Source organism: Sus scrofa, chromosome 8 (assembly GCF_054392235.1).
Source record: "Sus scrofa isolate SSC_HxYL_T2T_F1_AM1 chromosome 8, Sscrofa_HxYL_maternal_Yorkshire_Landrace_v2.0, whole genome shotgun sequence".
Classification (NCBI taxonomy): Eukaryota; Metazoa; Chordata; class Mammalia; order Artiodactyla; family Suidae; genus Sus; species Sus scrofa.
The window spans coordinates 103,557,994-103,584,120 of NC_139390.1; the positions used below are offsets into that span (position 1 = coordinate 103,557,994).

The 26,127-nt window shown below is 36.2% G+C and overlaps 1 protein-coding gene across 2 annotated transcripts; it reads right to left on the reverse strand.

The window, feature by feature from the left end:
- Positions 1–1,264: 1,264 nt before the first annotated feature.
- SLC25A31 (solute carrier family 25 member 31) lies at positions 1,265–26,011 on the reverse strand. Of its 2 annotated transcripts, XM_084972958.1 has the most exons (7): positions 25,580–25,983; positions 9,418–9,545; positions 8,604–8,721; positions 7,471–7,625; positions 6,054–6,179; positions 2,714–2,736; positions 1,265–2,187 (listed from the first exon to the last, which is right to left on the reverse strand). In XM_084972958.1, coding segments are annotated over exons 1-7 (795 nt in total). In that variant the 5' UTR covers positions 25,824–25,983; the 3' UTR covers positions 1,265–2,186. The 2 variants fall into 2 exon arrangements, with proteins under 2 accessions (XP_084829084.1, XP_003129255.3); XM_003129207.7 differs by lacking the exon at positions 2,714–2,736 and having other exon boundaries at positions 25,580–26,011.
- Positions 26,012–26,127: the final 116 nt, after the last annotated feature.

A 26,127-nucleotide genomic window follows, 5' to 3' on the forward strand; every position in this document is an offset into this window, starting at 1 on the left:
GGAACCATGAGGTTGCGGGTTTGATCCCTGCCCTTGCTCAGTGGGTTGACCATCCAGCGTTGCCGTGAGCTGTGGTGTAGGTCGCAGATGTGGCTTGGATCCTGCGTTGCTGTGGCTCTGGCATAGGCTGGCAGCTACAGCTCCAATTCAACCCCTAGCCTGGGAACCTCCATATGCTGCGGGAGCGGCCCAAGAAATGGCAAAAAGACAAAACAAACAAACAAAAAAACAAACAAAAACAAACAAACAAACAAAAAACCTCCTTCCAAGCTTTCAGCTGTATTAGACAGTTTGTGTGGTTGGTAGGCACTGTGTGTTCAGTTTCATTCCCCTAAATAACATTTTATTTTCTTCTGTCCTAACTATATACATGTTCCAGGTTCAAAGAATAGACTTTTGGTGTTGTGATTTAGTAATTAAATTCCTGTTTGCCCTCTATCCATGCCATTCAGGATTTTAAAGAATTCATTTCTCTAAGCATGACCCTGAACAAATTGATAACTTTTATCTTTTTTAATCTTTATATAGGAGACTATTCCTAATATTTTATTACTTTAATTGTTTTTCTTTGGGCCATCTTAAATCTTCCTTTTGTTGTGATAAACAGAACTACTGATAGTGTAGAAGGAAAAGAAAATATCTTCTATTTTGTTTCTATAACTTTTTTTTTGCTTTTTAGGGCTGCACCTATGGCATATGGAAGATCCCAGGCTAGGGGTCAAATTGGAGCTGCAGCTGCTGGCCTTCAACACAGCTCACAGCCATGTGGGATCCTTAGCCCACTGAGCGAGGCCAGGGATTGAATCCACATCCTCATCGATAATAGTTGGGCTGGTAACCCACTCAGCCACAACTTCCTGTTCCTATAACTTTTGGTGTTATGTTGACCACTGCAAGAAAACATGTTGAGTTTCCAAGAGTTAATTTTTTTCTCAAGTGATAACACCATGTATTAAAAAGTATAGTTTGGATTATTTTGCCCTGTACCAGGAAATTCACACACCCCATTTTGGTTTTGCCCACTCACAGCCTCACAAAATCTTTCTTTAGTTTATCTCCACTAGGTTAACATTCATTTACCCAATAAAGCTTAAAAATCTTGAGGATTTCCAGTGTTCTATCTTCTACAACAAGACTTCTACAACTTTGTACTCTTGAACAAAGCCTTAGAAACTCTGTTTTATATTTTTAAGTTCTCAATTCTGACAAAAACAATACTCTGCTTATTAATAAAGTTAGAATCAAGGAAAATAAAGCTCAGATATAAATTTTAAGGTTCCTTTATTATCATCAATATAAAGTACACAAAGTAATTTTCAAGGGGGTATTTTTTGTTTCAACATATAGTCACATAAGCAAGATTTTATTTATTTTAAAGATAAAAGTTAGCGGATAGGTCATTTTTATATTTTTACTTTCTAACTACAGGTTTAAAGTGTCATTGAAGTCATTATCAATTTCTTTATGATCAGATCTAGAATCTGTGCTTACCAAAAGCTATATGATACCATAAACACTATACATAGTAATACCTGAAATGCTTTAATACAAATGTTGTAGAAAGCTTACCAGACCACAGATATCATGATGACATCCCCTAATAAGCTTTTAAGAAATATTTGTCATATCATATGATTTTAAAAGATGGGGAGACAATTATATTAAAAGAATACCATTTTAAAAGATGTTCCATTTCTTAGATTTCAGATTATATATTTTAATTTTTATCACAAAAGAAAAAATTTAATAGAATAACATGTACCTCTTATAATAAGTAAAATGTGTCATTAAAATAGTTTGAGTCTAAGGAGGAAGGAAACCATATTTATCTGATTTTTAGTGTTTAAATCCTTGAAAAAAGCCTATGCTTTATCACAGCATTAGCACTTTAAGAAAATACTGACAAAAATAACACACTCTCAAAATGTACAGAAATGGCAGCTATGTAATTGTATGTTTAAAATTTAACTATATGCATTTCTCAAATTAATCTCCTGATGAACTACTTCCAATATCAATATTAAGGAAGTCTTTAATTTTATCATATAACACCAACACCAAAGCACCCCCTGTACCACGAAGGATATTTGAGAAGGCACCTCGAAAAAAGGCACTGATTCCCTCGTGTTGGTATATCTTTACAAAGCAGTCTAAAGTTCCTTTATATTGCCGTTCAGTCTCACCACTCTATATAAAGAAACACAAATAGTTTGCCATTATCTTAATATATTTTATCTTAATACAAATTTTATTTAGCACTAAAGACACATTAAAATTAACATTGTGTTAAGTATGTTGAGTTACTGGTCCTATATTGAGTATTGCACTCACTGATAATATAATATATACTATATAAAAGAATATTCATACTTTTCAGGCATACACACATTAGGCTTAACAAATTTTAAAAGATGGCATCACAGGAGTTCCCTTCATGGCTCAGCAGTTAACAAACCCGACTAGTATCTATGAGAACTCAGGTTCAATCCCTGACCTCACTCAATAGATGAAGGACACACACTGCTGTAAGCTGTGGTGTAGGTTGAAGACAGGGCTCGGATCCCACATTGCTGTGCCTGTGGCGTAGGCCGGCAGCTACACCTCTGATTTGACCCCTTGCCTGGGAACCTCCACATGCCAAGGGTGTGGCCCTAAAAAAGACAATAAATAAATAAATGAATAAATAAATAAAATAAAAGATGGCATCACATACCATGATTTAATCCTCTGACCACACTGAAATTGAATGAGAAATCAATAGTAAAAAAGATAACTATAAAATATTATGTCTGGATATTAAGAAAAACACATATTAGAAAATATTTAAAATCTAATAATAACCACACAATTCCCAAACTAAATTTGTAAGATGCATTGTGAGTGGTAAATTTAATCATGAGAAATAAAGAAATAGACAATAAATGCAAGAGAAAGCGAAAGAGTCAAAAGTTAGTTATTTGAAATACCTTGACAAATTTCTGGAAACATTGTTTCAGGAAAAACAAAAGGCCCCCAAATTACTAGAAGTGGCAAGGGTAACATTACTGCAGATGACCCAGAAATTAAGAAAGCAAGATCATATTATGAACTTTACAATTATTTTGAAACTCAGAAGAAATGGATAAATTCCTTAAAAATATAATTTACCACAAGAATAGGAAAAAAATTACAATAATACTAAATTCATTAAAGAAATTCAATCAGTTGTTGAAAATCTTCTCATAAATTAGAAAATCACATGTCCAAATGGCTTTATATGCAAGTTCTACTACACATTCAATGAACATTTTAAAACATTTATTTTTATTATTTAAAATATTTTTTTCTTGTTATGGACACACCTGTAGCATATGGAAGTTTTCAGGCTAGGAGTTGAATCAAAGCTACAGCTAGAGTTGAATTGAAGCTACAGCCGCCAACCTACGCCACAGCCAAACTGGATCCTTAACCCACTGAATGAGGCTGGGAATGAACCCACATCCTCACAGATACTATGTCGGATTCTTAACCCACAGAGTCACATGGGACTTCCTTAATGAACATCTAAATCCAATCTCACAGGAATCACTCCAGAGAAGAGAAAAATAGGAAGATGATTCCCCAACATATTTTATGTCTTGCGTAGGCCTGATACCAAAATTAGACTAGGATAATACAAGAAGGAAAAATGACAAGCTAATGTCACAGAATCTGTGCATACAAAAATCCTGTATAAAAAAATGGCAAAAGTGGAGTTCCCTTCGTGGCACAGTGGAAACAAATCCAACTATGAACCATGAGGTTATGGGTTTGATCTTTGGCCTTGCTCAGTGGGTTAAGGATCTGGCATTGCTGTGAGCTATGGTGTAGGTTGCAGACATGGCTTGGATCCTGTGTTGCTGTGGCTCTGGCTTAGCCTGGCAGCTGTAGCTCCAGTTAGACCCTTAGCCTGGGAACCTCCACATGCCGCAGGTGTGGCCCTAAAAAGCAAAAAGCAAAAACAAAACCAAAACCAAAAACAAAAGGCAAAACAAATCCAGCAAGGAATTCAAAACACAATACATTGTGACCAAGATGGATTTATCCCAGGTTGTTTTAGCTCTGGAAAATACATTAGTGTAATGTAATATATTACCATATAAAAAGAGAAAATATGATTATCTTGATATGGAAAAGCATGACCACCATTCATGATTAAAAATTACTGTAATCCAAAACAGAAAGGAACAGCCACAACATGATAAAGGATAACTACAAAAACCCACAGCTAACATTAAACTTTGTAATACTGAAAGCATTCCTGGTAAGATTAGGAACAAAACAAGGTTGTCAATTATGACTTCTTTAATGTAACACTGAATCAGAGATCTCAACCAGTGCAGAAAGACAAGAAAAAGAATAAAAGGAATATGAATTGACAAAGAAGGGGGAAAAACTTGGTAATATTGCAGATTATATACCTGTATAAAAGAAAAAAAAAACTTTGAAAACTATACATCTACATTAGGGTTTTGTAATAGGGCTTAAAGTTGTGGGATATAAAATAAAAATACAAAATTTAAAGAATACAGTTATAAATTGTTTCCCCACAAAACACATATATTGAAGTTCTAATCCCAGAAGCTCCAAAAGTGACTATATTTGGGGACAAAATCTTTATAAAGATAATTAAATTTAAATGAGCTTGTTAGGGTGGGCCCAAATCCAATATGACCATCCTTATAAGAAGAGAAACAGGAGCTCCCATCGTGGCGCAGTGGAAGTAAATCCAAGATTAGGAACCATGAGGTTGCGGTTCAATCCCTGGCCTCGCCCAGTGGGTTGGGGGGTCTGGCATTGCTGTGAACTGTGGGGTAGGTTGCAGATGCAGCTGGGATCTCACATTGCTGTGGCTGTGGTATAGGCCAGTGGCTGCAGCTCCAATTGGACCCCTAGCCTGGGAACCTCCATATGCTAGGGGTGTGGCCCTAAAAAGACAACAAGACAAAAAAAAAAAAAAAAAAGATACACAGATGTAAAAAGAACAACTTTAAGGATAGTCCATGAATGATGTAACAGGTGGTTAGATATGCTTTACTCTTTCAGGTAGCTCACTGGGTTCTTCCAGGACCATTTTGTAAAAGAGAATGAGAATAATCTTAGTAACCATACCTCACAGCATTGTCTGGAGAAGTAAATGATTTAAAGTGTAAAATGCTTAGGACATTTCTTGAACATAATAAATATAGCTTTCTAACCCCATTATTTCCACTTGCCCCCATGAAACTTATCATATGGATATACTGAACTACTTCTCAAGCCATCCCTCTAGGTATGTTTTTCCCCTCTGCTGAGAATATTCTCTCACTGCCTGGAGAAAAAGCCTATTTACTGAGATACAGCTCTCCAAAAGGCCATACCTGGTCACTTTAAGCATTTGAGCACCCGTGCATTATTGCATTCCTGGAACTTACACACATTTCTATTTAAACCATTAACGGTATGCCTTCAATACTATGCTATGAATTTGGATGCACGTTCTGCCTTATGTTATTTATGTCACCATAGCTTGATGATTTATGCATTCAATATTTGCTGAATGAACAAATGAATGAATGAATGTAATAAGTAACATCAATGGAGCCTAAGAAAATTTTGGTTTGCAGATTTATATTTAGAACATATATCATTGTAAACAAGTTTTCATCCTTGGAGTTAAATATTACTTACTTTTATTAAAATATACTACAACAAATGATTACATATGTCACTGGCATGTGACTGGGCATATTCTACTTAATCTAATATTCAGTTAAGGTAGACACATGCTCATCAAACAATATCCACTAACATACCGTAGGAGTGAAAGACATTTTTGTTCTGATAGAAATGGAAGAAATTTTGCTGGATGATGGCTTTTTTGGGAATAGGAAAGAATATAAGATAGAACACACTATACATTTATTTTAGTAAGTAAAACAAATGGCTTATGCATTTGACCCAAAATTTCTCTAAAATTTTAATAAATTAGACCTGGATATCAGAGATACTAGAAACCTCAATTAAGCATACAACCAAAAAAAAAAAAAAAATACCTGCATCATCATGCGTCTTCTAACTGTGTCAAACGGATAAGACAGTATTCCAGAGCATGTAGTCACAACTTGAGCAATGAAAAAGGAGATAAGAAAAGGGGTTTCCTTTGGTTTTGGTAACAAGCCCTAGAAAAGAAACATTATCAACTAACCATCTAAATTTCCAAAATATCTTTTAAGTCAAAATATCCTTAAGTCAAAGGATAATTCTACAAATACACAAAAGAGGACTCAATTATAGTACAATGCAGTTAAAAAGTTGGATTTAATGTGGAAAGACCAAAATAGTAGCAGGAGATCAATAAGAAAGGAGAATCCCACGCTCGGCTATATTTTAAAAGCATATTTGAAAAAAATAGCATATTTGCTATCACGGGAAATTTGTTCTTAATGGCACTAAACACTAGGGGAGATAGCTGCCAGTGACCAAAAAGTTCTTCCTTGGTTCTTCCTCATAGAGTTGGAAAATATGAAAGACTGCCTGTTGTTATTAAAAGATGATATTTGATATTAAAAGATGATATTAGAGCAGCTTTAAAGCTCTAAGCTAGTGAAGAAACATTCTTCAATTTCACAACTACTACAGGTGATAACAGAGAAAAGCAGAGGAAGAATAAACAGTTTTAATCTTATTTAGTAAATAATACTCATATTAATTTCATTGCTTCTTTTAAGAAGCATTATGATGTAGAGATTAAGAGAATGGGATTTGTGCTTGACATTTAAATAAATTACTTAGCCATTCCCAGGTTATTTATCTTTAACATGGGATGTATTAAAAGATATTCTAGAACACTGTAAGGATGTAAAGTACTTCACAAGGTTCCCAAAACTAAGTGATAGCTCAAAAAATGGTAGCTATTACTATAATCTTTCTCTTTCCTACTTTATGGAAATGCTATTAAAATCTGAAATGAAAAAGCGAACTGCAGAACAACCCAGAGAGTACAATACAGAATCTGACAATACCCAATAGATAACTGAGCTATATTAGCTTTATTACATTTAACTAATTGCTCATGCCTTGCTTACTTTCCAATGATGATAGTAAACTGATAATATATATGTAGATAAGGTGAATATAAAATCATAACTGCTAGGAGATATCTTCCTATATAGCAAAGATTTAATTATGATGTAAACCTAATTAGCATATTTTCTCTTTGAGTCTTTCAGTGTAAACAGCACAAAAACTTAATCTTTGTGTTTATTCTTTATATCCAAGGTCAGATCTATAACATAGTTGTAGTTTAATTGGGTTATAGCAGAGTCATAATTAAGCAGAATGCTAGAAGATTTCTTACTTTATTTATTTTGATATAATTAAAAATAAGCATATCTGAACATATTACTAATTAGAACAATAAAAAGAAACAAATCATTTACTTAATTAAGACTAGTTACAGCAACAAATTACCTTAACTGTGTCATAAGCTCCAAAATATGAGGCTCGGTATACAATGATGCCTTGAACTGAAACACCAAACCCTTGGTATAAACCAACAATTCCATCTGACTTTGCTATTTTCACAATACAGTCACCTAAACCCTTGAATTGTCGCTCTTCAGGACCTAAAATAAAGCCATTTAAAATTTATTAGCTACATTACATATCAGATAAATGGTTTAATCAAAGTAAATTAATTAAACATTTTACAGATTTAAATTATCTGGAACTGACATGCAAAAATATTTCTAACATTGGAGTTCCCGTCGTGGCTCAGTGGTTAACGAATCCAACTAGGAACCATGAGGTTGCAGGTTCAATCCCTGGCCTCACTCAGTGGGTTAAGGATCTGACATTGCAATGAGCTGTGGTGTAAGTTGCAGACGCGGCTTGGATCTGGCATTGCTGTGGCTGTGGCATAGGCCAGCAGCAACAGCTCTGATTCAACCCTAGCCTGGGAACCTCCATATGCCATGGGAATGGCCCTAGAAAAGGCAAAAAAAAAAAAAAAAAAAAAAAAAAAAAAAAAAAAAAAATTCCTAACAAAAAAGGCACAAATCAAAATCTTCTCATCTCTTTTTTTTTTTTTTTTTTTTTGGTCTTTTTAGGACCGCACCCTCGGCATATGGAGGTTCCCAGGCCAGGGGTTGAATCAGAGCTGTAGCTGCCGGCCTATGCCACAGCCACAGCAATGCCAGATCCAAGCTGTGTCTGCGACCTACTCGTCAGCTCACAGCACCGCCAGACCCCCCAACCCACTGGACAAGGCCAGGGATCGAACCCACAACCTCATGGTTCCTAGTTGGATTCATTTCCGCTGCACCATGATTCTGTCATGATTCTCCTCTTCTCATCCATTTAAAGACAATTAAGATTGGGAGTTCCCCTCGTGGCCCAGTGGTAATGAACCCAATCAGTATCCATGAGGATGTGGGTTCGATCCCTGGCCTTGCTCAGTGGGTTAATAATCTGGCATTGTCGTGAGATTTACTACTTGGTTGAGAATAAAAATTTTAGACTGCATCCAACACTGTTGTTACATGCATAACTCTACAATAAATAATACAGTGTTCAAAACACGAAGAGTTCTAAAAATCCTGTACCTTTTCCAATATCAGCACCTAATCGGGTTCGAGCAAAATCTAGTGGATATACTACACATAAGGATGTTGCCCCAGCAGCTCCACCAGCAGCCAGGTTTGCCAAAAACCACCTCCAGAACTGAAACATATTAATTAAAAAGTGGTTATTAAACTATAGCATCTGATTTTTTAAATTCTTATTTGTATAAAGCCAGATTTACAAGCTTTTATAAAGTAAATATCTATAATAACACATATAATATTATTCAAAATACTTCATGTCCATGTAGCCTTTGCTTCTTAGCAGGTATCTGAGAGATTCACAGCTTCAATGCTGACATATTAAAATTTGAAGATATTTCAACATTCTCCAGTAAAAGTAGCCCAAATTAGCAAAAGAGGCCATAGAAAATAATCAGCTCTCTAGACTGTATTTTTTCTTATTAATGATATATATTAGTTATGACTAAAATGTTAGGTATCTGTGAAGGCTGCCATTTGCAGCAACATGGATGGACTTGGAGGGCATTATGCGAAGTGCAATAAGTCAGCAGAGAAGCTCAAATACTGTATGATATTACTTATATGTGAAATCTAAAAAATACAACAAACTAGTGAATAAAACAAAAAAGAAGCAGACTCACATATACAAAGAACAAACCAGTGGTTACCAGTGGGGAAAGGGAAGAGGAGGGGCAGTGTAGGGGAGAAAAGAAAGGTTATTATGGGATTATATGAAATCATGTATGAAACTTTTGAAAATTGAAAATTACTATAGAATTTAAAGAATCTTTCATTCAATTAAAAAAAATAATAAATTAAACTAAAAAATTACCTGTTTTTCTTTATTAACTCCGGACATGAAAAGTTGTTTATATTTGTCTTTAAAAGCAAAGTTTAGAGCTTGTGTTGGAAAATACCGGATAACATTTGCCAAATTGCCACGCCAATAACTGAAGAAACCTACAAAAGAAAACATAATGAATATAAACTTGTACTATTAAATAATTACTATTGTTTTAACAAACATGGTTTTTTGAACTAAAACTCACACCCGTTCTCATGAGAAAAAACATAAAGTTTACATATGTCTCCAATTGAAGAAAAAAGGTAGTGTTAACTCCATGTACACCATTCCAATTATGTTAATTTCCATTAAGAAGCCTTGAATACCTAAAAAACCTAGACAAGCATTATCAGTTGAATATAGGGCTCTTTACCAGTAGAAAAACAGAGCTTACTATAATATTTGTCAGAGAAGCTAGTAACCCTTAGCCTCATTCCCAAATCATAAAATATAATTCCTATGGTGACATGGGTAGGGGAACAAATCTGTTTTGTACACATACTCCTTAGGATGAGAAAGGGATAAGAGTCTTATCTTTATGTTCTAAAATGTAGCCAAAAAAGGAACCAATTTTCAGTTCAAAGCAGTTTCCAGAGATATAATGGAGAGACAGAAGGAAACTTTCAAGGTCAATAATCTTCTGACTTCAAATCTCCATGGATAGACCAAACATTATAATTGAGTCTTTGTGTTACACTGATAATTCAGAGCTGCCTTTATAACTGATAGCTGCCCTAGAATACAACAGGCTAGTTCTTTAAGAACCATATTTTTTTTTTACCCATATTTGTTTTTAAAGATAGTTTGACCCTACTACTCTTCTTCCTTTTTTTCTTTTTTTGTCTTTTGTCTTTTTTAGGGCTGCATCTGAGGCATATGGAGGTTCCCAAGCTAGGGGTCTAATTGGAGTTGTTGCTGCCAGCCTACGCCAGAGCCAGAGCAACACTGGATCCGAGCCGACACTAGATCTGAGCCTCATTTGTGACCTACACCACAGCTCACAGCAAGGCCAGATCTTTAAGCCACTGAGCAGGGCCAGGGATGGAACCTAGAACCTCATGGTTCCTAGTCGGATTTGTTTCTGCTGCACCAAGACAGGAACTCCCTGAATCAGATACTTGTAATCCTAGCTTACAGAATACTCAGAATCAGTCATCTAAAGATAAAAATTCAAATGAAAATAATTTCAGTTGACTGGCCTCGTGATTAGGAACTGAAAGTTAGATTAGGTGTTTACACAGAGGGAAAGACAGTCACAGGTTAAATAAATAAATATACTTTGTGGGAAAAAAACACTGAATATTGGTGAATCCTAAGCTGAATATAAAGCAGTTGCACAAAGATGATTAAAAAGTATATTTAATATTTAGTGTATTTAATATCTAAGAAATAATCTTCTCAGCACTCACAACTGATTCAGTTACCAGGCATTCAGTTGTAGACATAAATTACTAGAATATTTAACATGTAATGGTGATAGCTATGAATTTCTGAGCATTTATATGTGCCAGGCACTAGCAAAGACTGTATGTGTACATTTCATTTAATCATCACGCTATGGTTATGATATAGGTTCTCCTGTGATACTCATTTTACTCATGCATAAACTGAAACTTTTTTAATTAAAAAAAATATAACCAGGATTTACAGAGTTCTTTATGGCTCAGTGGGGTTAAGGATCCAGAATTGTTACTGCTGTGGAGCAAATTCAAACCCTGGCCCAGGAACTTCCCCATTCAGTGAGTGCAGCCAAAAAAAAAGGAAGAAGGAAAGAAAAATAAACTATAACCAGGATTTAGAATCAAGTTTTATGTTTCCATAGCTCTATTCAGGTATGGGTTTCTGGAAAAACAAATCTTAGAGAAGTGCTAAAATTATTAAAACATGATAAAGTTCTCTTAAAAAAAAAGGATTACTAAACAATTTTGAGGTAATATTAACAAAAACAACAACACTAATTTTTAAATTTCTTTCCCTCTCTCTCTCTCTTTTTTTTTTTTTTTTTTTTTTGCTTTTTAGGACTGCATTTGCAGCATTTGAAAGTTCCCAGGCTAGGGGTCAAATTGGAGCTGTGGCTGCCAGCCTACACTACAGCCACTTTAATGGCAGGTCTGAGCCTGTCGGTGATCTATACCACAGCTCACAGCAACACCAGATGCTTAATCCACTGAGTGAGGTCAGGGATCGAACCTGCATCCTCATGGATTCTAGTTGGGTTTGTTATCATTGAGCCATGACAGGAACTCAAATACTAATTTCTAGGGACTGCTTTTTATTCATTTAATCCTCAAAATCACCTATTAGGTAGGTATTATTAGTTTCTCCATTAAATATGAAGAAATGAGCTAAAAACAACTTCTAGGACACAGAGAAATTGGTTAAGTAACTTGCCCAGTGTCACTCAGGATTCAAACTCAATCAATCTGATTCAATAACTCCCTTAGGTATAATACTTTTCTATATATACTTTAATCATGCAAATATTTTCTCTACTAAGAAAGGCCAACAATTTTTCTTTAATGGAAGCAAAATAAATATCTTAAAACATGAGAAATGTAAGCAAATTATAAAGGAATATTTCTTGCTAGTTATGGCCACACTGAATTACTGAGGGAGGTTGGTGAATCTATTTTTTGGAGATATTTTTAGTAACGTTTAAGTTCTTCATATTTAATAAAAACATTTAATAACTAGTTAAGTAGCCGTATTTTCTGAGGTCAGACCTGTGGAAGAGAAATGTATAATGTAAAAAATGACGGTGTAAATGATATTGAAGAGTAAGATTTGACTTTCTAGACCATGGTTTATAGTAGCAAAATATAACAACACAATAATAGAGTGTGGGTGGGATCAAGAAGCTGGAGGAGTAAGACATGGTGCTCATATTCTCCCACATTTCAAAAAAAAAAAAAACCCATTTGCATGTAGAACGATTTGCACAGAACATCTACTGAATGCTGGCATAAGACCTTAAACCTCCAAAAAGGGCAAGAAACCCTCCCCGTAACTGTGTAGAACAAAAGGAAAAAGAGAGAGAGAGAGAGACAGGAATCAGGATGGGACTAGTACTCCTGAGAGGGAGCTTTGAAAGAGGAAAGGAATCCACACCCCAGAAGCCACTTAACTGACAGGGAGATCAGCCAAAATGGGGGGACCTCAAAGTCTTGAAGAAAAGCACAGCAGCTAGACTGAGGAAGGCAGAGCAGAGACAGAGCCGCACAGAACATTGGTATCGCCTCATGGCACACCACAGACTGAGAACCTCGAGGGGACTGGGTTTTGAGACACAGACTCCACAGGTCAGAGATCAGTTCCAGGGAGAAGACCAGGGATGGCTGTGTGGAGACCAGTTCTGAGTATTCTGTAAGCTAGGATTACAAGTATCTGATTCAGGGAGTTCCTGTCTTGGTGCAGCAGAAACGAATCTGACTAGGAACCACAGAGAAAAAATATGGAGAAATAAAGAATTTCTCCAACAACAAAAACAAAGAAAAATTTAAAAGAATACAGCAATACTAAACCCATTCTAAAAGAAATACTAAAAGGACTCCTTTAAGCAAAAAGGAAGTAAGAAGAAACAGGATGAAGGAAATCACAATTGGAAAGCAGTCACTTAAACAAGCCAATATACAGATCTAAAAGGGAAGGGGAAAAAACTATTTTAAAAGTGACAATAAACACAAGAAACAACAAAAGGATAAACATGAAGATGTTTTAAAAAGGACATAAAAAACATAAAATGTGGGAAAGGAAAGTAATAAAATCTAGACTCATTTTTTAAAGAATGTGTTTGAGCCTATATGATTATCAGGCTAAAACAGATATAGGAAGGGGTTAACATACTAAAAACAGTGCAACCACAAATCAAATACAAATAATATATTCACAAATATTAAAAAGAAGAGGAAACAAGCATAAAATAAATCATCCAACAACAAAAAAGGAACAGAGGAGAAACATAAAATCAACTGGAAAACAAGGTTTATAATGGTAATAAATACATATTTATCAATAATTACCTTAATAATTACCTGAATGTTCCAATAATTACCTTAGTAATTACCTGAATGTTCAAATCAAAAGTCAGAGAGCAGCAGACTGGATAAAAAAACAAGATGCTACAATATGCTGCCTACAAGAGATTCACCTTAGGGCAAAGGATGCATACAGACTGAAGGTAAGGGGATGGAAAAAGATAGTTCATGTGAATGGAAAAGACAGGAAAGAAGGAGTTGCAATACTCATATCAGACAAAATAAACTTTAAAATAAAGGCCATAAAGAAAGGTAAAGAAGGACACTATTTAATGATAAAAGGAACCATTCAAGAAGAGGATATTACAATCGTCAATATATATGCCTCTAAAATAGGAGCACCCAAATACATACAACAAATACTAACACACATAAAAAGAAAAATTAATGGGAATACAACAACAGTAGGAGACTTTAACACCCTACTCACATCAATGGACAGATCCTGTAGAGAGAAAATCAATAAGGCAACAGATATCCTAAATCACACAATAGAAAATTACACTTAGTTGATATTTTCAGGACATTAAATCCAAAAAAATCAGAATATACATTCTTTCCAAGTGCACATGGAACATTCTCAAGGATTGGCCACATACTGGGGCGCAAAACCAACCTCAACAAATTTGAGCATAGAAATTACTTCAAGTATCTTCTCTGCCCACAATGGAATGAAACTAGAAGTCAACCACAGGAAAAGAAATGAGAAAAAAATGACAACATGGAGACTAAACAACATGCTACTAAAAAAACCAATGGGAAAACAAGGAAATCAAAGGGAAAATTTAAAAATACCTCAAGAGAAATGATGATGAAGACACAACCATTCAAAATCTATGGGATGCTGCAAAAGCAAGGCTTAGAGGGAAGTTCAATAGCAATACAGGCCTTTCTCAGAAAAGAAAAATTTCAAATCAGCAACTTAACCTACCACCTAAAAGAATTTTAAAAAATGCTGTGGGAGTGGCCCTAAAAAGACCAAAAAAAAAAAAAAAATGGAGAGAGAGAAAAAGAACAAATAAAAACCTACAGTGAGCAGAAGGAAATCATTAAGATCAGAGAGGAAATGAATAAAATAGACATTGAAGAAACAACAGGGAAAAAAAATCAATAAAACCAAGAGCTGGTTCTTTTAAAGGGTTAAAAAAAATTGACCAACCTCTGGCCAGACTCACCCAGAAGAGGAGACAAAATGCCCAAATAAACAAAATAAGAAATGAAAAAGGAGAAATCTCAATGGATACTTGCAGAGATACACACACACACACAAAAAAAAAAACATAAGCGAATACTATGAACAATATATGCCAACAAATCCGACCACCTAGAAGAAATGGACAACTTTCTAGAGACATACAGCCTGCCAAAACTGGATCAAGAAGAAACAGATCAACTGAACAGACCAACCACTAGAAATGAAATGGAATATGTCATAAAAACACTCCCTACAAATAAAAGTCCAGGACCAGATGGCTTCACAGGAGAATTCTACCAAACATACAAAGAGGAACTTATACCTATCCTTAAACTTCTCTAAAAGGCTGAAGAAGCAGGAACACTTCTAAAGACATTCTATGAAGCCACCATCACCCTAATTCCAAAATCAGACAAAGATACCACCAAAAAAGAAAATTATAGGCCAATATTTTTCATGAATATAGACATAAAAAGTCTCAACAAAATTTTAGCCAACCGAATCCAACAACGTATCAAAAAGATCATACACCACCTCCAAGTGGGATTCATCCCAGGTTCACAGGGATGGTTCTACATATGCAAATCAATCAACATCATATACCACATTAACAGAAGAAAAGTCAAAAAGCACATGATCATCTCAATAGCTGCAGAAAAGGCATTTGACAAAGTCCAACATCCATTCATGATAAAAACTGTTAACCAAAGTGGGTATAGAGGGAACATACCTTAACTTAATCAAAGCCATTTATGACAAACCCACAGCAAATATATTACTCAGTGGAGGAAAGCTGAAAGCCTTCCCGCTACAATTTGGAACAAGACAAGGATGCCCACTCTTACCACTTCTCTTCAACATAGTATTGGAAGTCCTAGCCACAGCAATCAGACAAACAAAAAAAATAAAAGGTATCCACATTAGAAGAGAAGAGGTAAAACTGTCACTGTATGCAGATAACATGATACTATATACAGAAAACCCTAAATACTCCACACAAAAGCTACCTGAATTAATCAACGAATTCAGCAAAGTAGCAGGATATGAGATTAACATTCAGAAATCAGTTGTATTTCTATACACTAAACAATGAAATATTAAAAAAGTAATACCAAAATAGAGGAATTCCCATCATGGCACAGCAGAAACAAGTCCCACTAGAAACCATGAGGTTGTTGGTTAGATCCCTGGACTCACTCAGTGGGTTAAGGATCCAGTGTTGCCATGAGCTGTAGTGTAGGTTGCAGACATGCTCAGATCTGGCATTGCTGTGGCTGTGGTAGAGGCCGGCAACTGTAGCTCTGATTAGACCCCTAGCCTGGGAAACTCCATATGCCACAAATGAGGTCCTAAAAAGCAAAAAAATAAAATTAAATAAAAAAATTAAAAAGGAATACCAAAATGCAATATCTTTTAAAATCACACCCCCCAAAATTAAATACCTAGAAATAAACCTGACCAAGGAGGTGAAAGCCTTATATGCTGAGAACTATAAAACATTAATCGAGGAAATTAAAGAAGATTCAAAGAAATGGAAAGATATTCCATGCTCCCGGGTTGGAAGACTTACTATCTTAAAAATGGCCATACTCACCAAAGCCATCTACAGATTCAATGCAATCCCTACCAAATTACCTATGACATTTTTCACAGAACTAGAACAAACAATCCAAAAATTTATATGGAACCGTAAAAGACGCAGAACTGCCAAAGCAATCCTGAGCAACAAAAACTAAACAGGAGGCATAACTCTCCCAGACTTCAGGCAACATGACAAAGTTACAGTAATCAGGAGTTCCCATCAAGGCACAGCAGAAACAAATCCGACTAGGAACCATAAGGTTGTGGGTTCCATCCCTGGCCTTGCTAAGTGGGTCAAGGATCCGGTGTTGCTGTGAGCTGTGGTGTAGGTCAAAGACACGGCTGAGATTTGGTGTTGCTGTGGCTCTGGCATAGGCTGGCAGCAACAGCTCTGATTAGACCCCAGCCTGGGAATCTCCATATGCCACGGGTGCAGCCCTAAAAAGACAAACGACGGAAAAAAAAAAAAAAAAAAAAGAAGCTACAGTAATCAAGAAAGTATGGTAGTGGTACAAAAACTGACATACAAACCAATGGAACAGAATACAGAACCCAGAAATGAATCCAGAAGTTAACCCAGACACCTATGGTCAATTAATCTTCAACAAAGGAGGCAAAATGTAAAATAGGAAAAAGTCTCTTTAGCAAGTAGTATTGGGAAAACTGGACAGATGCATGTATATCTATGAAACTAGAACATACCCTCACACCATGCACAAAAATAAACTCAAAATGGCTTAAAGACTTAAACATTAGAGAAGACATCATAAAATTCCCAGAAGAGGACATAGGCAAAACATTCTCTGATATCAAACATATAAATGTTTCCTTAGGTTAGTATCCTAAAGCAATAGAAATAAAAGCAAAAATAAACCAATGGGACCCACCATTGACAGATAACTAGATTAAGATGTGGTACATATACACAAGGGAATACTACTCCCATGAAAATGAACAAAATAATGCCAATTGCAGCATCATGGATGGAACTAGAGACTCATGCTAAGTGATATCAGAAAGAGAAAAATAAACACCATTTGATATCACTTATATCTGGAATCTAATATATGGCACAAACGAACCTATGTACAGTAAAGAAACAAACTCAGGGACATGGAGTTGCCAAGGGGGGAAGGGGAGGGAGTTGGATGGACTGGGAGTTTAGGGTTGGCAGATGCAAACTATTGCCCTTGGAGTGGATGAGCAAAGGAATCCTGCTGTTTAACACAGGGAACTATATCTAATCATCTGTGATGGAACATGATGGAGCATAATGTTTGAAAAAGAATGTACATATATGTATAAATGGGTTACTTTGCTCTATAGCAGAAATTGAGACAACATTGTAAATCAACTACAATAAAAAATTAAAAATTAAAAATAGAGGATGAGCAGAGGATAAAGTAAATCTTAAAAGGATAAAGGAGAACATATTGTTGGATAATTGCCAATATGATCAAATGGGTTTTAAGTTGAAGCCATGGTTTGTTTTAAAAATAACAAACTAATATCACTTATATCTGGACATTAATATACGGCACAAATGAACCTTTCCACAGAAAAGAAAATCATGGACATGGAGAATAGACTTGAGGTTGCCAAGGGGGAGGGGGAGGGAGAGGGATGGACTGGGAATTTGGGGTTAACAGATGCAAACTATTGCCTTTGGAGTGGATAAGCAATGAGATCCTGCTGTATAGCACTGGGAACTATGTCTAGTCACTTATAATGGAGCATGATAACGTGAGAAAAAAGAATATATACATGAATGTGTGACTGGGTCACCTTGCTGTACCACAGAAAATTGACAGAACTCTGTAAACCAGCTATAATGGAAAAAATAAAAATCATTATAAAAATAAATTTAAAAAAACTATATTAAAAAAATTTTAAAAACCCTAATAAACCGAATTTAAAAACATGCCATGTATCAAAAATGTATTAGACTTCCCATTTTATACATGGTTATGAAATATTAATAGTAATTTTGGAAATAGTTGATTCAGCTAGATGGCACCAAGATATTATGGGTTTCATATTATGAGGCATTAGTTATAATTTTATAGTTATGATTACAGTATTGAATTAATATTTCCCAAAAGAGTGTCATATATGCCACATAAAGATCTGTAAATATGGCTAATATACTAAATATAAATGGAAGATTCTGATTACAAAGACATCTGCAAATTAACATGAGACTTGGCCAGATTTATGACTAAAGGGGCTTGCTAATGTCGAAAGAAAAATGTATTCCTTCTAGCAAAATTGTATTTGCATGAAAAATCCTTGAGGACAACTCTCAATGTCTCAATGAAAATTTAGAAAAAAATAAATCCTTAAAGTATAACAGGAAAACTGGCAGCTCTAAATAAGTTATTCCTGAAAAAATGTAATCTCACTCACATGAAATACTTTTGCATGTATTTCACAGGATTCATGGATTCCCTGAAGCTACAGATAACAAGTTAAAAAAACCCTAGTTTAGCCTCTTTTCTCATAGATCACATTTAAAAACTTTATTCCCTTCTTTGCTGTATCAATCATGCTTTTAGTAGATCCAATGGTCCTTGGAAAGTGTGAAAAGAGGAGGAATCCTGAAAGCATTCTCTGTAGAAATATTATTTCTGGGAGTCAGGTTTCAGGGTTTTCTTCAACTATACTTTAGGTACACTATTTACTATGTAGGTTTTTTAGGCAGATCATAAAAATCTACTCCATGTGTAACGCACATTTATCCCAAATACATTCATTTACAAATGAACATGAGAAACACACATTTATAAATTTGGGAATGTATTCAAAACGATTAAAGTGTTAAAATTTATTGAACACTAACTATGCAGTGGACACATGGTTGAGTTTATTTTACAGGCATTATCTTATTTAACCATCACAACTACCATATGAGGTAGGTAATATTGTTATACCCGTACAACTGAGGAAATTGATGCTGAGAGAGGTTAAATAAAAATTGTTCAGGAGTTTGCAGTGTGGCGCAAGAGGACTGACCTTGTCTCTGCAGCAGTGAGTTCTATCACTGGTCCTATAATGTGGGTTAAGAATCAGCATTACGGAGTTCCCATCATGGCTCAGTGGTTAACGAATCTAACTAGGAACCATGAGGTTGCGGGTTCAATCCCTGGCCTTGCTCAGTGGGTTAAGGATCTGGCATTGCCATGAGGTATGGTGTAGGTCATAGACATGGCTCAGATCCCGAGTTGCTGTGGTGTAGGCCGGTGGCTACAGTTTCAATTCGACCCCTAGCCTGGGAACCTCCATATGCTGCAGGTGCAGCCCTAGAAAAGACAAAAAGAGAAGAAGAAAAAAAAAAAAGAATTAGCATTACCATAGCTGCATTGTAGGTAGCAACTCTGACTTGGATTCGATCCTTGGCCCAGGAACTCCACATGCCGTGAGGTAGCCAAAAAAAACCACATAATAATAATAATATTTTTCAAGATTATGAAGTAAGGGAAATATTGGGACTTGATTCCACATCTTTCTAGATCTATGTGACTCCAGACATAGAGCTATTAAATTTCTATTGCCTCTATGTAAAAATCCATTTTAGGTAAAACAGTAGTATTTTTTGGTCAAAAAAAAACCAAGAAAAAGAGTGATGCAAATGTAGCAGTATTTGACTCTCTAGTAACAGAATAAAAGAACCGTTTCTTCATATATAATCACAAAATTAACAGAGCAAAACAAAACAATTGTGGTATATTTCTCTGCTAATAGCAGAACATCTAAGTTTTTGACTTAATTGCTAAGTAAAAATAACCTCTTAATTCTGGGAAAATAATTAAGACTTAATATAGAACTGTTGGGAAAATGGAAAAGTTTCTGGGCCATTTACTGGTCAACTTACTAGCAAAGACTGAAAATGCTAGGCATGTTTGGGTATAAAGTTGACTAGTGAATGACATGAGAATTAGAGGTAGTCAAAAATCCAAGTATAGGAGTTCTCTTGGGGTGCAGCAGGTTAAAGATCCAGCATTGCTTGGGTTACTGCCGTGGTGGGAGTTTGATCCCTGGGCCCAGGAACTTCCATACTGATGCAAGGTGGAAAAAAAAATCCAAGTATAATTTATAGTTAGCCTTCCCTATATGTGGTTCCTCCAGATCCCACATATCTCTAACCATGGATTCAACCAGCTGGGGACCATGTTGTACTGTAGTATTTACTACTGAAAAAAAAAAAATCCATGTATGAGTGGACCTGCACAGTTTAAATCCATGTTGTTCAAGGGTCAACTGTGTAGTCTAGACCAGTAGGCTCCAACATGTTTTGACAGTATACCTATCAGTTAAAAAAATGTAGGGAGTTCCCTGGTGGCCTAGTAGTTAGGATACAGTGTTGTCACTGCTATAGCACAAGTTTGATCCCTGGCCTGGGAACTTCCGTGTGCTGTGTGACCAAAAATGTAATCATGATTATCAAACATGTACATATTTTAAAAAGTAAATTATATACCTTTGCTACTAAACTACCCTGTTATAGACATTTGTAAAACATATCCAAAAGAGCAATTAAAGAATGCAATAAAGATTCTTCATTTAAAAACCTTTTATTTGGTACCAAGCGCACTGCAGACCCACTGGGGATAGCACTAGGAACAAAGTTCTTGGTCTTATGGAGCTTGCATTTTGAGGGAGGTAGACAATGAACAAATATGTCAGGTGGCCATAATAACTATATAAACATATCAGGTGGCCAGAAGAACAAAAATAGTTTATGGAAATGGAGAATGAGGAAGGGCTATTTAGATAGGGTGGTGAGGGAAAGCTTTTGGATATTAGGGGACAATTGAGCATTTGTTTTAATGCTTAAAAATAGTATTCTCAGACATCTTGCTAATGCTAATCATGATGTTTTCACACTGTCATTTGCTACTATCTCAAAGCACCCATAGGTGAGGTTCATTCTTAAAAACAGTATATGTGACTATATTTCAAATATTCAAATCATCTTATTTCTATGAATCCATTTAATTGAGCAAACATAATTATGTTTATTACACAATAACTGAGTAAAGGTACTTGTCATCCCTCTACGCTGTGTAACATCTACTTTTTTTTCAGGATGCCTTAATGTCCTGTGATATGTAACTGACATTTGGCCTAACCAGAGGTGCCAGTGCCAATTCATTTATTAAATGTCAGTAAAGTTTATTTTCCTATTTTATTTAGATAAAGCATATACCTAGTATTTTCTTTCCATACCCCAAAACATCATCTTCAAGATATAAAAACCTCTTACTGCTTTAGCCTTCAGATGAAAAACACTTTTGGGAAAAATTCAATTAAAGATAGCTGATGAATTTATGGTCAGGAATACCTAAAAGAGAAAAGAATTCTGGTAGGCCCTTAATAATGAGACTATATAGACAATATCTTTAAGAGGCTATGTTATACTGTATTAAATAAAACAATTATATTAATTAAAAATATATTTACAGGAGTTCCCATCGTGGCGCAGTGGTTAACGAATCTGACTAGGAACCATGAGGTTGCGGGTTCGGTCCCTGCCCTTGCTCAGTGGGTTAAGGATCCGGCATTGCCATGAGCTGTGGTGTAGGTTGCAGATGCGGCTCGGATTCCGCGTTGCTGTGGCTCTGGTGTAGGCCGGTGGCTACAGCTCCGATTAGACCCCTAGCCTGGGAACCTCCATATGCCGCAGGAGCGGCCCAAAGAAATAGCAAAAAGACAAAAAAAAAATAAATAAATAAAAAAAAAAATATATATATATATATATATTTTTACAAATAGATGGTTTGCTCAGTGAAAAATCATAGCATAGACACCAAAATGTTAACTGTGGTGATGTTAGCAAGTGATTTTTCAAACTTTTTGCTTTTCCATATTTTCCAATTTTCTACCATAAATATGCATTATCTGTAATAAAGGTTTAAACAGTACTAAATAAAGGTACACATACAAAGCTGGAAGGTCATAAAACCAACCAAAGAATGGAGTGAATCTTTAAAAATAGCATCACGATAAATCCAGAAGTTTTCATTAGTCAAAGAAAGCTTATAAAAAGATGAAAGGCGGGGAGTTCCTGTCGTGGCGCAGCAGAATCCAACTAGGAACCATGAGGTTGACAGGTTCAATCCCTGGCCTCGCTCAATGGGTTAATGATCCAGCGTTGAAATGAGCTGTGGCGTAGGCTAGCAGCTGTAGCTCGGATTAGACCCCTAGCCTGGGAACCTCCATATGCCACAGGTGTGGCCCTCAAAAGACAAAAGACACCCAAAGAGATGTTTTAAACCTGTCTTTAAAGCATGAATAGAGATCTTTCCTTGAGCTGTAAAGAAAGAGATAAGAAGATAGTGAGAGAGCATCTAATTGTGTCTTCTGAGTTCACTGTCCCCTATGCTCATTCCATATTACCTAAAGAAAGGAAAACTTTCCAGTAAAATTAGAGCAAAGGTGAAAAACAAGAGAAACTTTAGAATACCGAAATGGCGATATATCTTGACTTTCCCAAGAGTCAGAAGATAAATTTCAGAAAATAACAGTCTCAGAAGCTAGAAAAGTTCCAGAATGATCGAGCATAGTGATTCTCAACCCTATCAGGCTCAAGTCCTCTATACAGAATAAGTATCTTACAATGCTTCCTTTACCTAGAAGTAGAATTCAAAGACAATGTCCTTTTCAGTAATTTGGAAAAAAAAATCATTATAATACCCTCTCTGCTATATACAAAGAGAAAATAAATGAATTTATAATATGTATTTTAATTAGTAAATTGGTGAGGTATGATCGCACCATAGACAAAATAATTAGATGCTTGCTTCCACTTATAATGAATCAGTTGTGCTTAAGACATACATTGACATTTTGAAAAAAAGGGCTTAAATATGTATACATGTATATATATACAATTATCAGGAAATCATTAGTTAAAAATGCAGATGATGTAAGTGGTGACTAAATAGCACAGAGATGCTGACCAAAGAATTTTCACAATGATGAACAACTCTCAGTAAAATTTGGAACAAAATGAAGTACTATCTTTCTTCTACTTACATGGTAGTTGCATTACTGGAATCAGTATATGCTACAATTATGTTCCAGACAGTTTGTGTTTATAAGTAAATCAGAAATAGTTTCTGGGCTTAGATAATCATAAACAGGTTTTACTGCTATGAATGTCCAGTGGGAGATCTGAGTCATTTGGTTGCAGAATTAAGTCTTTGTTGTGCAAGACCAGCCATGTATAGCAGCAGCAGAATGCTTAGCAGCCCTGGATTTTGCTTTCCTATCATTCTAATTAAGGATAGATAATACACCCTTATATTTTCATGCTGAACAGAAAGTTCCCTAAAAGTTTCCAAAAATGCCCCTAGATGGCAATATTATTCCTGTTGTGAATTACTAATTTTTTTAGCATAGAATATACCATGGTGCATTCATACAAAGTCTTGTATGTAATAGAAAACATTGTCTTAAAATATCTGCTTATGATCATCTCATTTTGAAAGGCAAAGAAAGCAGGGACCAGAATACTATCCTTTTTTTTTTTTTTTTTTTTTTTTTTCCCCTTTATATTTTTTAAAGGGCCTCCCTCACTTGAGGCATACAAAAGCTCCCAGGCTAGGGCTCCATTACGAACTGCAGCTGCTGGCCTATACCACAGCCACAGCAACTTGGGATCCAAGCCCATCTGCAACTTACTCTGCAGCTTGCAGCAAAGCTGGATCCTTAACCTACTGAGCAGAGGCCAGGGATCAAACCCAAATCCTCATGGACACTAGTTGGGTTCCTAATCTGTTGAGCCATAACCAGAACTCCTTAGAATACTATTCCGAATGGTCTCAATTTACAATAGCCATATTGAATATATTTAGGCTTAAATATTAAAGAAACATTTAAAATATAAAAATGATTTAGCATTGGTCAGCATAATCTGTCCAGAATATTTAACTTTACCTGACTAAATATTTAAAATAGATAAGCAAATTATAAAGAGGCTCCTGTTTCTCTTAAGAGAAATAGGAAGCTTGCTCTGATAAATGTGAGAGGATGTGAACCACTAACTATGCTTCAGATAGGGCATTCCAAATCCAGTTTTAGATGATGCCTTAAGAGTCTACCCTCAACCCTAACTACTCCTTCATCCAACAGGTCAAAACTAGTTGTAGGATTTCCCTGGCGGCAAAGAGGTTTAAGGATCCGGAGGTGTTGCTGCTGTGGTGCAGGTTCGATCCCTGGCCCTAGGAACTTCCATATGCCATAGGGGCTACCAAAAAAAAAAAAAAAAAAAAAAAAAAAAAAAGTTATAACCAAATCCCCAGACAGAGGATCCTTTTTTATGGGAAGAAGAGTAACCTTCCCTAGTCTTAGGAGTAAAAGAAACAACTGCACTGGAGTTGAAGACACTTCACTTCTTGTTCAGAATACACAATAAATTGGTCTATTTCCTTTTTAAAGTTGATACAGAGTTTTCAATGGAATCCAACTATATATATATATGGGTGTATTATAGATTTCTGATCAATTTATCGTCTTACCCACTTATCTAACTTAGGAGCCATTCTGAAATAGGAGGGCAATGAATGGTTAACAAAGCATTTTCATTATTTATTCCTTGAAATCATTTCAATATTAATGGAAAAAACTCCATGACGAACAAAAATATCAAAAATTTTAATTAAAAAAAGAGCCGGACACAAAAAGAAAAATTAATACTGACCGCCTTTACTTAAATTTTTTATATTTTGCTCATGGGGTTTTCAGATTCGTTTTGATTTTTAAAAGTACTGCATTAAATTTTTTTGCATTATTATTTGCTGCTAGTAATGAGTTTTCTTTTTTTCTGGCATCCCCCTAAAATTTGTACAGACTTTTTAGCCTCAGCCCTAAACTTCAGTAGTTCTTGAGAATAAACAGAACCTCTTTTCACTGAACACGTACTAGATGACTGTTTCTTTCATATTTGGAACTCTTAGGTATTATTTAAACACACCTTAAGCAACTTAAAACACCTATTAACATACAGATAAGTGCCTAATGGCCTCTCCCCCAGTCCTAGGAGGTCAACTACTTTCCTCCCGGGCCAGGCACAAGTGCACGGAGGCGTAACTACCATGACGAAGGAAAAATTAGGGAAAGAGAAGGTGGTGGTCTTCCCTGCTCAAGGAACTCGTCACGTGTAAGCCTTCTTGGCCCTGGAAAGCAGAACCTCTAAGACTGGCTAAGAAATTGAATTAACAAAGGCGAAGAATCAAACCACCAAGACACATGGCCGGCACTCTTTTCCCTCCCGGCCCACACCTTCTTCTGGGCAGCTAACCCGGCATGGAAAGAGGTTGGCACCAGCTTGCGTACGCACCCTGCTCTCGCGGAATCCGCACCAGACAGTCCACTATGCCTTTGTACTGCGCCTCGGGGCTGATCTGCTTGGACGACGCCTGCACTTGCAGCAGCAACTTCACCCGCTCGATGGGCGCCACCGCCGTCTTGGACACAGCCGCTGCCACCCCACCTGCGAGCAAGTCCTTCCCAAAGGACCCGGCGTCAAAAATCCGTTTCTCCGCCTTCTTCTCCTGCTTCTTTTTCGGAGATTCACGCTGCATGGTGGGACGATGGACGTAAAAACAAGCTACAGCACCTCAAAACCAGCACGGGAGAGAACGAAAAGAAGCCGAAACCGCTCCAGTGTTTTCCCGGCGGGAAAGCGGCGCTCAGAACGGGAGATCAGCGTGCCAGTAGGCAGGGAGTTGCGCAGGCGCCTCCAACCGCCTCCCTCCACCTGGCACAGGCCACGTGACCCACGACACGTGGCTCCTCCACGTGGCGGTGTCTTGACAGCTGTAGGTGCCAGGCTTTGGTTGTGGCGAGCAGGCAAGCGTCGCCGTGGATTCTGGCCTGGGAAGGTGT

Coding starts and splice junctions, on each gene's coding strand:
- SLC25A31 (XM_003129207.7), bottom strand. CDS start 25,823: ATGCAGCGTGAATCTCCGAAAAAGAAGCAGGAGAAGAAGGCGGAGAAA. Junction 9,546..25,579: donor GCGGATTCCGCGAGAGCAGG/GTGCGTACGCAA, acceptor TTTCTTTTGTAG/GTTTCTTCAGTTATTGGCGT. Junction 8,722..9,417: donor GAGTTAATAAAGAAAAACAG/GTAATTTTTTAG, acceptor AATATGTTTCAG/TTCTGGAGGTGGTTTTTGGC.